The 15,730-nt window shown below is 29.3% G+C and overlaps 2 protein-coding genes across 2 annotated transcripts; one reads left to right on the plus strand and one right to left on the minus strand.

Moving 5' to 3' along the window:
• Positions 1-3,860: 3,860 nt before the first annotated feature.
• LOC101501722 (protein PLASTID TRANSCRIPTIONALLY ACTIVE 12, chloroplastic) lies at positions 3,861-8,643 on the minus strand. The gene is made up of 9 exons (XM_004485923.4): positions 8,393-8,643; positions 7,463-8,206; positions 7,161-7,273; positions 6,595-6,854; positions 6,143-6,264; positions 5,377-5,445; positions 5,082-5,135; positions 4,816-4,941; positions 3,861-4,409 (listed from the first exon to the last, which is right to left on the minus strand). The coding sequence occupies exons 1-9, from the start codon at positions 8,438-8,440 to the stop codon at positions 4,314-4,316; spliced, it is 1,632 nt and encodes a 543-aa protein (XP_004485980.1). The 5' UTR covers positions 8,441-8,643; the 3' UTR covers positions 3,861-4,313.
• Positions 8,644-10,000: 1,357 nt separating this feature from the next.
• On the plus strand, positions 10,001-13,524 carry LOC101502052 (BTB/POZ domain-containing protein At5g03250). The gene is made up of 4 exons (XM_004485924.4): positions 10,001-10,197; positions 10,397-10,466; positions 10,939-12,153; positions 12,873-13,524. The coding sequence occupies exons 1-4, from the start codon at positions 10,139-10,141 to the stop codon at positions 13,365-13,367; spliced, it is 1,839 nt and encodes a 612-aa protein (XP_004485981.1). The 5' UTR covers positions 10,001-10,138; the 3' UTR covers positions 13,368-13,524.
• Positions 13,525-15,730: the final 2,206 nt, after the last annotated feature.

Consider the following 15,730-nt stretch of genomic DNA (forward strand, 5'->3'; position numbering starts at 1 on the left):
TCTTAAAAGAGAAAAAGAGTAAGAATATAAAAAATATAATAAGCAAATTGAGATAGACGAAGAGAGGTGATGTCAGTTTCTCAAAATTATAAGATTTGAGGTTTATATAATTTAAATAGGTATACAAATATTTATACTTAATTCATTTAATTAAAACAAAAATTATTTCATGTATGTTTTTTATTTTTATTAATGTACAAAAAAGTACTTAATTGTATATTAATTTTCTAAAATAACCATATTAACACAAAAATGAAAAATAAATATAAAATAACGAAAACATTAGAGAAAGAGGGGTGTATAACATGCAGTGTATTGTGCACAATTGATTATTTCAAATTCGAATTCCTTGTCAATGACTTTCTAATCCTATATAGATCAGAGGAAGAATTTTGAAGCATTTGTACTATTATGAGTAGAAAAGAAAATTATGCACCACTTGAGATGATGGGATGGTCAACAAAAATTTTCTTTGAAAATAGCTTCGAGGATATTGGCATTCTATAATATACAAAGTGCTTGAATTTAAAACTATTGGAGTATCTTTTGAAAAAATTTACGTTATCAATCACAATAAATAAATATTAAAAATATTTAATTTTTAATATAAATATTTTTAAAATTATACTTATAAATAATTATAATTATAAATGTTGATAATATAAAAAAATTTATACTACCAATACATATCAATTAAAATATTTTAAAAATAGTGTCAAAGATACATTTGAATATGAATCTCAGGTAGGAATCCGTCCATTATTAGTGGGACCACATTCCTAGCAGGGCAAGTGGGTTGGACGCATTTCTTGGTTTAGAAAACGTTACACATTAATGATGCTATTAAATATTTGAAGAATATATATGGTTATAAAATATTTTAATATTTTTTTAATAGAGTAAAGATTGCTGGGATTTAACAGTAGTCCAAAGAAAGAATGATATTTTAATGTATGGGACACTTTTAAGATCTAGCAGAAGAATCAGATAGATAGTGTAGGCCCCAGAGAATAAATTATGGCTATCTATTAGGAGAGGTAGAAAAGAGCACACCAGGGCTTTTAATTCAATTAGTAAGATAAAAATTAGAAAAAAAATAAAAAGAGAAAAGTGGCTTATTCTTTTTGATAATATAAATAAATAAACATAATCAAAATATTAAAATTAAACTAGCAGCGAGACATCTAATGTGACTTAAGTTGAAGTCTCAAATTCTACTATTCATAAATTTAAGTTAAATATATTTTAAATCTCTATAAAATTAATGGTTCACTAAAATATTACATGAAGCTTTTCTTTTAATTAATTTTTTTTTTATAAAAAAGAGTTGAAGTCAAGCTAGTATTAAAAGGGCTCATTATAGCTGCAATCTCCATAAGCTGATTTTTTGTTTTTTAATTGGAATCACACTAAAGAATGAAGGAGAAAAAATAAAACAAAAACATATTTGATTCATTTAGTCAAAAACGGAGATATATGTAAAATAAAGTGGAACTTCTCGCTTCCACCAAAGAAAAATAATTTATTTTAAAATGTCTAGTAATTTTTATTTAACGTCTATACAAGAATCATTCTTACTTTTATAAAATAAAAAAATTGATATAAAAAATTATAGGATAGTAAATTGTATACTAATTCAAGTCATGCATGTATCTTTTTAATTTTCTTCACTCTTTTATCACCAAGCATAGTAATGATACATAATGCATAATATTTTGAAAAAGCAATATCGTCCAACGTAATTAAGATTACTTTATGGGATTTTATTAATTTTTTTTTAGTTTAACCAATATTTAAATTTCGGATGAGAGATTTATTAATTTATAATGCTTGATTTGTTTCAAATAAAATTACATTAAATAAAAAATATATAAAAAAACAATCTTTTATGAATATTATAAACTATATTTTTTGCCTCTATAAAAAAAATTAAATCTGTCACTACATTTAATTTAAATATATCTTAATTTTTACTTATGTTTAAGAGAAGAAGTTATTATTTGATCCATTGGTGACAAGGCTCAATAGTCAATATATTGATAAAAAGTGCTTTGTATAACGACAATAGTAGGCTAGTAGCACATGGTTCCGTCAAACATGAAATTATCTATATAGGAGAAGCCAAAATAGTTTATCTTTTATCAAACTATGTGCTTAAAATATCTGATTCTTTAAGCATGTGTTTAGAGATTCATTATCTGATTTATACGTACCAAAGTCCACTATTTAAAATCCATAATCCTTAGATACAGTCTATAGATTTTTAAGATGACTAGACTTCATAATTATATATGGAGAATAAGATGAAAAATATAGAAAAAAAATAGTTAGTTGCCTGTCTGTGTATGCAAAAAGAGAAAAGAAAAATGTCAAATATTCAAAGGGTTGGTACTTATTAGGCTAAGCTGTATATACGGTTGAATGAATAAGTTATAAACCAAATTGTTTATGGCACAAGTTCCATTTGGACACGTAATTTCCATATTTTGTTTTGGCCCATCTTTGAAATGGAAGAATTAAAATATTTTAAATAATGATTTATGTGAAAAAATTAAAGATATTTTTTATTAGCACGCTCTATCTTTAATTAAATTATGAAAAAAGAAAAATAATTCGCCGACAAAAGAAGCTAAGCAGCCAAACAATATTTTAAGAAGGAAAATAAAAGGTGAATTCCACTTGTGATTTGAGGAAGAGTGATTCAGTTTCGTTTTTTCAATCTGGGAAATTTAGCTTATATTTCATCTTAGCTATAGACTTTGTGGGATGCTAACTAATATTATAATTTGTTTTTTACATGTATGTGTTGCTTAAGTAAGGAAAATAAAACTGGATTTTGCTCTTCCATATAATATATACACCATATTTAATTACTTATTATCCAAAAGAAATTGAACATGTACTATTCAGTTAGGCCCAATACAAGAATGTATCAAACATTACTATGCTACCTCCTCTGAAATAAGGTCCCAAATTTATCCATAATCTAAATTTCTAAAAAAAACCACACATAGTTTTAGAAGTGTACTTTATAGCTGTGTTTTAGTATATTTGAGAATGACATAATAATTATATATATTTTTCTTTAATGCATATTTTCAAAGAAATTTTGGTGGTATAAAAAGATAGGCCCTTGAAATAACGTGCTGCTTGCTGTGGCCCATGTCGCTGGATTTTGTTTCCTACAATTCAAACTTGAAAGTTTTTGACTAAAATGACTTTCTTTTTTTTCAAAAACCAAAATGATTTGTAGGAACGAAAATTGAACTTGTTAGTTCACAAATCTAATACTTTACATTAAATTTCCAGTCAAAGATCATATTTATCCATTAAATTTTGAAAATCTCTTCTAATCTATTTTCATTTTCAATATCACATAATTTAATTTACATAAGAATATCGCCATTCTACTTCTATTGTTACATATTATAACTTGAATTTAGTTATTTTTTAAAATATGATTGTTATGATTATAATTAGAAATTCAGAATTAAAATTTTAGCACGCCTAATCAAATTTAGTAGACAGTCTTAACCACATATGTTTTATAATTTTATTTATAATTAAAAAATTTCATACTCATAATTCATATACACCTATTTTATTTTATCATATTAAATATTTTATCTCTTACCTTTTAGAGTTGCTAGAATAATTCTATTAAATTGGATGGTAGTGATTTATTTGAAGACATTTTATAACATCTGACAAGCCACACCTCAAATATGGTGAGTCAAGATACTCAAAATTAAAAGCTAGAAATAATAAGATTATTGTATGTATATTAAAATTTTCTAGTCTATGAGTTATCAGCTCATCAACAAAAAAATAATTTGGCCTTATAATCTTAAGAAATAGAATTAAAAAAATATTAAAATTTTCTATTTCCAAGTAAAAGAGCTCATCGTCTTTCACAAACGAGATGAGAGTTTGCAACTTACATAGTTACAAATACATGAAGTCCTAGAATTGCAATAAATGAGGACACAAACAATATTAGAGTCTAGTTTGCACCAAAATTACAATATAGACCAACACATTTACTATAATGGAACTGTTATTTACCTAGTTAATTATCTTCTAAGTTCCATATGAAGGTAGAGAAGTATCAAAATTGTTGTCATAAAAGTACTTAAGGGATTGTTTCAGTGGAATAGCTCAAGTGGGAACTTAACTCTGGCTAAAAATGCTTAAAACATTCGTCATTGAATACTTATATTCTAACCTTTTTCATCTTGTATACAACATTACGTGTATGTCTACTGCTGCAGTATACTGCTTGTCATGGAACACACGCTTCAAAACAAGGCGTGTCATTCATCTTCAAAATCCAAGAGGAAATCAGTCAGGTTCTCAGAATCACCTACAGCCTCCTCCAGTGACATAGGACCCTCTTTCTTTGGTTTTGGCTGCATTTTTAAGGAAAGGTACACATTGTTAGTGATGAAGTAAGAAACATGTAAAATACAGTGTAACAATGTTTTATAAATATATTACTTCCCTTACATCCCTTTTAAAGGTCGGTTAAGGTTATTTTACACAAATCAAATAAATCATTAACTTATGTTCTTTTTTTTTAAATTAATTATCTTTTCCTATAATACCATTGACTATTTACTCTCTCTGCAATAAATAGTTAAGGATATACTTGACAAAATAATAATTGATACTACATTGAACTTTGAAGATATCACTAAGCCTTCAAAAAGACAACTATAGTAAACCCAGCTTGACTTAAAGGTATTGAACACCGCTAAACAGATCACACCAGCAGGGACAAAACAAAACTATAAGAAAATATTTGATTTACAATACCTTTGATTTTGATTTGCGAAGCTGCGGAGTAGTTTTCAAAACACTCCAATTACGATTAATCTTTTCTTCGTCTTCTTCTTCATCTGCCTCTACCTCTTCAACTTCGATATCACTATCTTCTTCATCCTGGTTATTAAAATGAGAAATGAAGGATTAAATGTTACTCACAAATTCACAATCAATCATTTAGGAATGGAACTCAATAGACAACCACATGTCAAGTCTAGTATTGTTAAGTTATAAGAGTAAAAAATGGTGAAGCTCACATCATTTTCGCCAATATCAACTGCTTTAGCCATAGCTTCATCGATGTCTGTCACCTGTCATATTGCAAATAATAAAGGGTATCAAACTATAACAGCATGAAAGAAAATCATCAGTCAAGTGATCATGCTATGTAGTAATTCCACAAAAATTCTGTTGTCGACAAATTATAAAATTGAACAATAGATCTGTTCAAAAATCAATTTCCAACATGCAAGTCATCTGTTTGCAAAATAATTCATTTATTCCATACCTTCACTATCAGTATTATGAAATTCATACTTATTACTTCCTTACCTCTACTTGTTCAGTCTTTTGCTTTTCCAGAATCTTTTCTAGCTCCTCCCTTGAAATGATTTTTCCATGCTGGTCATATATAATAGAAAAGAAATTTAATACTACTGACATGACTAAATAACCACATATTTCATAAAAAAAATTGGACTGTGCATCATGTCTGAAAACTGAAAATTTCAACAAACAAAAGAAAAGCAAATAAAAAATCAAATATTTGAAGAAAATCTCTGTAACTATAGCACTACACTGAAGATAAATGCAAAACAAAAAAAATTATAATAGCAAGCCATGTGCTCGCTGGCTTATCCTTATCAACGCAACAAGCTGCAATCCATAACTTGAAAAGATTCGAATGAAAATAAATTTAGCAGCTACTATTCAATCTCTATTTATGAAGCAACAAGGAGAATTGTCTATCATTTTTTTTATTTTTTTAAGTTAGTGAGAAAAGGCCAGAGAAGAAATCTTAGATGTTCGAACTTAGAACTATACGATATCATAATAATTTAATTTGGAGGTCAGTAAAAGTAAATGTCAATGAAATGACCACACCAAAACTTATATTTTGGTCACAGGATAGTTCACAGATATACTTAACTATTCAAGCACATCATTCATAGAGTGATATATTTATCTAAAAACTGAAGATATGTAACATATTTATCTAAAGATCTTAAATATAACAATTTACTCCCTTTAGCAATCGAAATTTTCAGAAAAACGACAAACGATATGAAACAAATAAGACGATCTCTGAGAAAATAACCTCCTTCAGAAAAGGCAGCATATTTGGTGTCGGTTCATGAAAATCTGGCCCCCTGTAGTCAATCACTTCATCTGGATCTTGAATATAGTTCACAGTTGGGTAAACTGGATCTCCACCCCATACTGCAGAAAGAAAGGAAATTTCTCAATTTGAACAGTAGATGTCTATGCATAAAGTATGAAGTTATCAGTGCAAATAGTGAGAGGTTTAACTTTTTCTTTTAGACATTTGTGGTTTAACAATGATACTTAGTGGTAAAAGTAGATGAAATTTAATGAAATATAAGAAGAATCTGAAGATTTGTGCTAGTTAATTAGTAATTAGAGTTTAGTGGTTCTTTGGAAAACAATGCTAATTAGAGTTTAATAATCCTTGAATTGTAAAAAGTAAGATGAACAGCTAGGTAAAAATAAAAGATGTGTCATATAAATATTAATTTTTAAAGTCAATACTTTGCTTTATCTGATCCTCTCTCATTCGCATTGCTAAAGGATCCCTCTGAATGCGAATATCAGTCCCCATCATTATGCGATACTCTCGATCAGTTTGGTAAGAAAACATTTCAATTAGTTGAGTAGTTTCATCTTCTCCAGTCTCTTCGAAATGCTTCTGAATAGCTTCACGAGATGTGTCTCTCTTCCATGCCTTTACCCATTCTGAATAGTATGCAAGTGGACCAATCCTTTCCAGTTTCTCTTGCTCAGCCTGAAGCCTGCAAAAATCGGAATTTTTTTTTGTAGATTCTATTATGTGAAGCAAAATGTTATGGGCAACTTTTACAATCAACATTTTCCAAATAAATTTTTTAGGTAACTCCCCTTATAACAAGTTCTCATAGCATTTTATGGTAAAATTTAGCAGGTAACTCCCCCTTAATTCATGATGTTAATCACATCAATAATCTTAGAATTGAAGGCCATTCTGATACATTTACTTAGCCTTTCGAGAATTTATTCATTACACCATTTCATTTCTATGCTTATCAGAAATATGTTCTGAGCATAATAGTCGGCAATACCTTTCCTCCTTATAAAGATGGCGCCTGGCCCGGTAAAGAGCAGTTTCTGTTAATGTTGGTTGTTCACCATATAGCTTTACTTGTCCAGTTTCTGCCATGGCTTTCAAGAAAACCTGAAAAAATAATAGATTAAAAATTATAAAGAAAGGACTTATGAATTGGCCAAATGACCCTTTAATCGATGCAAAATTTTGTAAGCATAAACTAACTCGTACAATCATAAAGCACAAAACTGAGGAATGCACACACCGTAATTACAACATCAAAAAAAAAAATCCATGATTTATTTGATGCGCACTAACCGTTTCAACGTCGGGCCTCCTTCTTTGCCATCTAGACCATTGTTCTTTCTCAGGCTTTCTCCAATTCCACCACATTTCATCACTCGTAAGCGTCCCCTCTATCGGCTTTTTAATTTTCGGATCAACAAATGGATGAGGAACTCCAAGTTTCTTATCGAGTTTGTACCCAACCTCTTCTTCTTTCTCCTCAAACTCAGACTGATAAACAACATAATCCGACGAAAACTCCTCAGAATCTTCCTGAGGTTCAACCATAACCTCAGGAAGACCAGGGTCACTCAATTCAACATCAGCCTCAGCGAAAGAACCAGAACCAGAACCAGAACCAGAACCAGAACCAGAACCAGAACCAGATGCTCTATAACTCTTCCTCCTACTTCCAGGATTACTACCATACGACGGAGACCCTAACGATTCTCCGGTCGGAACAGGTGCCCTAGCAGACCTAACTTGTTCAACAGTTCCTTCAGGCCAAAACTCAACTTCAGGAATACTTGCTCTAGCACCAGAAGCAGGTTCAAGTTGACCAGAGGTTGAATCCATGTAACTATAATAAGGTGGACGTTCAACAGTGACATAATCAATTTGTTCATCTTTTTTGTCTTCATCTTTGTTTACTTCATCTTTGTTTACTTCATCTTTCTTTTCACACCTTATGCAACTATATGAAGGAAACTTCTTTCTTGATTTGTTGAAAACAACTCTACATTGTAAATTGCCAACACCTACTAGGTATGATGATGTCTAAGGGGTACCAACCAATTTAAACTATAAATTAGTTACATAATATTAAATTACATATACTATATAAACATAAATAAATTTTAAATGAAAATAAGAGATAAAATGTGTAATTTTAGAGTTTATTCAGTTAAAGAGTTGATAATTGGAAAAGTGAAGGTAAAGAATTGAACTTTGGAAGAGGCTAACCTGGAAATGGTTGAAGGACAAGTTGGGCACAAGATTGATGGAAGCCATAACGGTGTCGCTTTAGAGAAAAGCAAAATATGGATTTTGAAGAAGTGGAGATGACAAAATTCAAACGTCTTCGTATATGAGAGAGAGAGTGACGGTACCGGAGAGTGAAAAGCTCACTCAACTGATCTGTGCTAGTGTGCTACTGCCACCACCCTTATCATTTTCAGTTTTTCTCTGTTTCTTTCTTCTTCTTTTTTTTTATCAATTTTCTTTCTAAAAATGCTTCTTTAACAAGTTATTTTTTTTAAAAAAATATTTTCAAAATGCTATATTTTCAATTTCTCAACTATTTAATCAATTAGTTTTATGATTCGTGATATCGTATATCTCTATATAAACATAACATACATTTAATTATTGTTTCAAAATATGAGAAGTTAAATGTAAGTTTTTTTTGTTTTTTATTTTATTTTATTTTATTATATTTTTATATATATATATATATATATATATATATATATATATATATATATATATAATATCAAAGGAAGAATATTAAACGGGTAAAATTAAGGCTTACTTCTTTTTATCATCTAATTAAACAGAGTATTGTCATATGATATTACTTGAAGAGGTTACAAATTAAACACAACTTCAATTGGTGTAATGTGCAAAGAAATCACATTCTTACACAAATTTAAATTTGGATAATTTCAAAGCCAACGTGGACACAATGTTTCAACATCCTACAAGAATTTTTTATTTTATGGGATATTATTCGTGATAACATAAAGAACTTTTTTATAAGATTATATGAAAATATTTATCGTAAAATTATTTTTATTGCTGAGAAATATGCTCTTTTTCATAATATTAGGGTCACTTTGAATATGAATATTAAAAATATGTTCTTTAATTATGACTTGAAACCCCTTATCAATGTAGTTAGAGGAGTCTCCAACCTCTTGTTAAAGAATTTTAATATCTAATTCATCTTTTTGACTGAAATATCACTGTTTGCCATATTTTCTATGAAGTCAATAATCATAGTGCAGATTTTCTTACTAAGGAAGATTTGTTTACCTCTCTACATTTATGTTTATTGATGAAATTTCACCATCTTTCATATCTTGTTACAAACTAATGTAAGAGATTGAATCCCCTCAAATTTCTAGTTAATAATTCTAGATGGAAGTGGAATCTTCTCATGATATGTCAACATGTATTCATCCATTTCAATTACAACTTTACAACTTACATTAAAAATATGAATTTAATTTATATGTTTTATACAAATACTTAATCATAACTTATCACATTATTATTTATATATAATGCTGACATAATATTGATATATAACATGTGTAAAATTATTTTACAATAAAATAAAAGTACATAACAATTAAATCCTAAAAACATTTGAATGAAATGTGTTTTGTATAATTATTTTTCCAATACACTTATACATGTAGGTATTATTTTTTACTCAATAACAATGCACACAGATATGATCATTTCAATAATAAAAATTTGAATGTTACATACACATACCATTTTTGTGGTTATTTAAGCTATTAGGCCCTAGCGTCGCCACTTGTGAATGTGTGGAACATTGTCACGTTGACATTCACTATCACCTTTCTCTTTCTCTTCCCCTTCCTTCTCTTTCCTCATCTCTCGTGTCTCAATTTGATCAATGTTCGAACACATAATCTACAATTACAATAAAATAATTATATTTATTTATTTATATATATAATGGCATTCATGAAGCTAGGATCAAAGCCCGAAGCTTTTCGTCGTGAAGGCCAAACATGGTCAACACTCATTTCTCTATACCAATATGGATCCTTATCTTACATATAATATGTGACATTAATCTTGTGCTTTTGTGCGTGTTAAATATCAAAATGCAACCTTTAATTCATTTTATCTTGTTGGATGATGGGGGTAGCTTTTATATTATATCTCCCTTAATTGTTGGATAATTGATCAAGATATTGTTTTACTTTTTAGGGTTTGTACCACAGGATTGCCAAGTGATGTTACCATTGAAGTTGGCGAAATTTCATTTCTCCTCCACAAGGTGTTTTTATTATTTAACTTTAAAACTTTTTCTATACATTTTTTTTAGAAATGTTAGTAACATATTAAATCATTCTCATAGTATTCTCATAGTATGTATCACGTTATAAGAAGTGTCATTTTATGTTTTAACAACTTTTTTATTCTGCGTGAAAAAATTTAAATCTAAAGTGAGAATTAATATCGGAGAGAAGAAGAAGTACTCTCGAGCACATTATTTTTCTAATACACTATCTCCTCTTAGTTAAAATGTATATAAGTTCCTCCAATTACATGTAGGATTCAATAATTTAGCGACTCAACTGAATTACAATCAATACAAGAGAATATGCTGATAAAAGTGTGTTAAAGAGTCTAGTCTAGCATTCTTCTTTTATTTTTTTGTCTTTGTTGATTTATGTCATGTTATTAAATTAAAGTATACAATTCATAGTGGTGCTTAGTGTTTTTCTACATTTGTGATCTTGATGCAGTTTCCATTGCTTTCTAGAAGTGGACTACTAAAGAAACTAATTGCAGAGTCAACAAATGAGGATGGATCAAGTTGTGTTTTGCAACTTCATGATATTCCTGGTGGAGCTAAAACATTTGAGCTTGTAACAAAGTTTTGCTATGGTGTGAAACTAGAAATCACAGCATTAAATGTGGTTAGTCTAAGATGTGCAGCAGAGTATCTCCAAATGACTGAAAATTATGGTGAAGACAATCTTATTGGGTACACAGAATCTTTTCTCAATGAAGTTTTTAGCAATTGGCCAGATTCAATTAAAGCTCTCGAAACGTGCGAGGAAGTGCAATCCTTTGCAGAAGATCTCCACATTGTTTCAAGGTGCATTGATTCCTTGGCTTTGAAGGCTTGTTCAGATCCAGATTTGTTCAATTGGCCTGTGGCTGGCCACCGTAATTGCGCGAAAAATCAAGAAGATCATGAGTTGTGGAATGGAATTTCTTGTGATAGTAAACCACAACATGTGGGTGATAATTGGTGGTATTATGATGTGTCTTTGTTGAGCCTACCGCTATATAAACGATTGATTTTAGCTATTGAATCAAAAGGAATGAAATCTGAGAGTGTTGTTGCATCTCTTATATATTATCTTAAGAGGTTTCTTCCCTTGATGAACAGGCAATCAAGTTTTAAAGATACAAATTATGCAACAATTCTTACAACTTCTGAAGCTGATCAAAGGGCTTTACTAGAAGAAATTGTGGAGTTGATTCCTAATAAGAGAGGGGTAACATCCTCTAAGCATCTTCTTCGGCTGCTCCGCACTGCGATGATATTACATGCAAGTCCATCATGCAAAGAAAATTTAGAGAAAAGGGTAGGATCTCAACTAGACCAGGCTTCGCTTGTTGATCTTCTCATTCCAAATATGGGATACTCGGTCGAGACACTTTACGATATAGATTGTATTCAGAGGATTCTTGACCATTTTATGTCTATTTACCAGCCTGCATCATTATCGACTTCTCCATGCCTAACTGAAGTAGGGACATTAATAGCTGGTGCTGATACATTGACACCTATGACAATGGTCGCTAACTTGGTTGATGGATATCTCGACGAAGTTGCTTCAGATGCTAATCTAAACTTATCTAAGTTTCAAGCACTTGCTGCGGCCATTCCAGATTATGCCAGACCCTTTGATGATGGTATATACCATGCAATAGATGTATACCTTAAGGTTAGATAATTTGTTATAGCCTTTTTTTTACAATTACCCTTTTTTATATTACCCTTTTTTATGCTTTCATTTCGCAATATGTTTTGGCATAATGATATAAAATTTATGAAGAACTAAGATTGTATAGGCAATAAAGAGATTTGTGAAGATCTCAATGATGATGAATTATAAAATACGGATTAGGGACACATAGCACATACACTAGACAAAAGACTAAGGTTGATACATAGATACCAATAATAATTTGAGAAAGTGATAAATATTGAATGTAACCACATATGTTTGATGTCTGACACACCTTCAATTTGAAGTGTCAATTCTACATTGATTAGAGTGAATGAAAAGACAACTTAGATGCACTTTCTTATATCTTGGTAGCCATGTTTCCCACTAAAAATATATCATAATTGTTTCAAAGGTGGGTCTTGTAACTAACTGTCTATTTATGTTTGTTTAGTGTTGAAAGTAGTCTCTTTGTGTGAGAAATATTTATAAGCAATGTACCTAAGTTTAATCCTTATTTATTGCTATATTGAAAGAAAGAAAAAAGATGTAATAAGCATACAAGAATGAAAGAAAGAAAGAAAGAAAGAAGTGTATTTGGTGAATAAACCTCTCACAAAGTTATTACCATGATCTCACAATCATATGCTAGTTCACTTTTATTATTTATTGTTTTCTTTTGTGCATAATTGTTTCAAATTGTGACAAAATTTCAGGCACATGCATGGCTTACAGATTCTGAACGGGAGCAACTATGCCGGCTGATGAACTGCCAAAAGCTCTCATTGGAAGCAAGCACTCATGCAGCACAAAATGAAAGATTACCTCTGAGAGTAATTGTTCAAGTCCTGTTTTTTGAACAACTTCGACTCCGTACATCAATATCTAGTTGGTTCTTTGTTTCTGAAAATCTTGAGAATTCACAAAACCTTAGTGGAAATCTTGGCCTCCCCAAGAGTTGTCAAATGAACTCTGAAGAGAGAACAGAAAATGTGAGGGAACGTCTTTTGGAGCTGGAGAAAGAGAGTTCATGCATTCGAAAAGAACTGCAAAAGCTAACGAAAACAAAGAAAGGTTGGAGCATTTTTCCGAAAAGGTTTGGATTTAGAAAAAGATCAGAGTGTAGTACCAGTCCTAAAGAATCAAATAATTGCGATATAAATACATCATCTAATATGAATGAAAATCCAAATCATGAAAGTAGTAGTTGAGGGGGTTTATTAAAACTTTTTAGCTTAAGTAAGTGGTGTTTTCTTCTACTACACATTATATGGAATTGTAACTCACTTGAATCGTTAGTAAAATAATGTATCAGTACAAAACAAAAATTTAGATGCATTTTTCACATTAGTTTGTGTCTGATTGAAGAATTTGAGACCATCGCTTGTTCTTATATTGCAAATGTGAACAAAAACATATTCTCAGCATTTCGTTGTTTTCATTCTCTAATTATATTAGTGGTAAAAAAGATTGTATACAATCATTGTCTTGATCATTCTTAGTGTTGAAGCTTTGTGGTGGCCATGATGCACTATCTAATTAAGGATCTTAGGGTTTGCACCCCTTTTAGTTGGTGACAAACTTAATTTCTCGCATGCTCTATTCATCTTTTATTTATTTATTTGATGGAGTTTCTTGTTTAAAAAAAATACTCTATTCACTAATGGCAAAGTGTAATATTTATATATAAATCATTGATTCCACAAAAATATATTTAACTCGGTTTTTAATTTAGTAATTTTTAAAAAAGATATACAACTAGTAGAAGTTGAGTGTGTAGAGTGAATTACTAAAATTGTCCAGATAGGTGTCAATAGTATTTGATATTATTGAAATCTCAAAAACATTTCAAAGTTTGAATTTTATCATTCAAAATCATCTCAATCCTCTTTAGATTTTATTATAGCACCATGAAACAAACAAACAAAAATTAATATATTCCTATTTGTATTGTCGTGTTTTGTTCATCTCTTTGGAAATCTTTCAAATTTAAAATAGTCTTCAACCAGTCTCTATTCCTCACATCTTTAATTTTTAAATTTTGTCCTCATCCCCGCTAGAACTCATCAATATAAAAATAATCAAATTTATATTTCTATTAATTAAATGGAGAGTAAAAAATATTTAAAATTTAATCATAAAATATATGTAATAAAAAAAAAAATATTATACATATTGTCCAAAATGACAAATAAAGATAAGATATGTGTTTGTCTATACATTTATATATGATCCCCGTCAATGTATCCAAACTATCTTGGAGGGACTTCTTTTCCAATTTTCATCTCTACGGGATAAATTTTTTTATCGCAAGACCTTAAATAACACAACCCTTGCAGGATATTCACTTAAGTTCAAATATTTACTTTTGGACTTCGTAGACACCAACTTAGTAATTCACTAAAAAGAAATTGATTTAAATATATGTTAAGTCGACATAAGTTTAGTGTTTTTATAATTTTTGGTCTATTGTAAATTTTTATTTTTTGTTTTTTAAATTTAATTATATAAATTTAATTTTATTTTAAAATACATGACAAACGACAAATGAATAAAATATAAAAAAAAACACGAATTTATATAAATGAAAATATCAAATAAAATCATTTATGTTTAATGGTCGTAAATTTGCATTTTTATTTATTTATTGTTTTCATCATTATAAATTCGTGACTTTTTTATCTTCATTTTTTGTCACGTAAGTTTTTTTTAATAGTCATTATCAGCATGGGGATTTTAAAATAAAATGGAACATATAAGATTAAATTTGTAAAATTATAGAGATTGAAATGAAAAAAAATTAAAATATGTATCAGAAAAAAAAATTATACCTTAACATAAAGACTAAATGACGAATAATATACAACTCTAAAGTTACCTATTAGTAACTATTTATTTTGGTCTTATATTTTCTTAATTAGATGGCCCTTAACATCGATATTCTTTTACAAATTTAGATTTAAATCAATTTAGCACAATTAAATTATATAAAACATGAATATTAAAATTTATATACACACAAAGAAACATAATAGAAGAATAGACAGACTAACACATTTATCCAACTATTATTTACTTTTTTGTGAAAGTCCAACTATTATTATTATTAATATTATTATTATTATTAATAAAAAAAGCAGCATGAGTTTTAAAACTTTTAATTAAAAGTTTATTCCATTTCATTTTCTTATAAAAAAAATATTAAAATTCCATTTGATTCGATGAATATCAATATTTTTTGTACCTTCCACTTTGAAAGTATTATTGAGTTTTTTATCATATTTTTTGGATGAATATTCAAAGTATTGAGTTACATGGTGATGAGATTGAGGAGGGGGCAAAAAGTCGATATCTTCATCTTCGTATTTTTTTTATGCATTCTTTCAATCATTCATATTTGTATTGCTTTCTTCAACCACCACCACCACCACCACGATCCAACAACAACATTTCTTCATCTCTTCACCCATTGGAACAATACCTCCATCATTAGGGTTACCTTCCTTCAGATGCTTGCTTCCACATGCTAATCAATTCAGGAGGGTTCTGCAATGGTTTTTGCCCCAATTCGCTT

This window comes from Cicer arietinum, chromosome 1, assembly GCF_000331145.2.
Source record: "Cicer arietinum cultivar CDC Frontier isolate Library 1 chromosome 1, Cicar.CDCFrontier_v2.0, whole genome shotgun sequence".
In the NCBI taxonomy this organism is placed as follows: Eukaryota; Viridiplantae; Streptophyta; class Magnoliopsida; order Fabales; family Fabaceae; genus Cicer; species Cicer arietinum.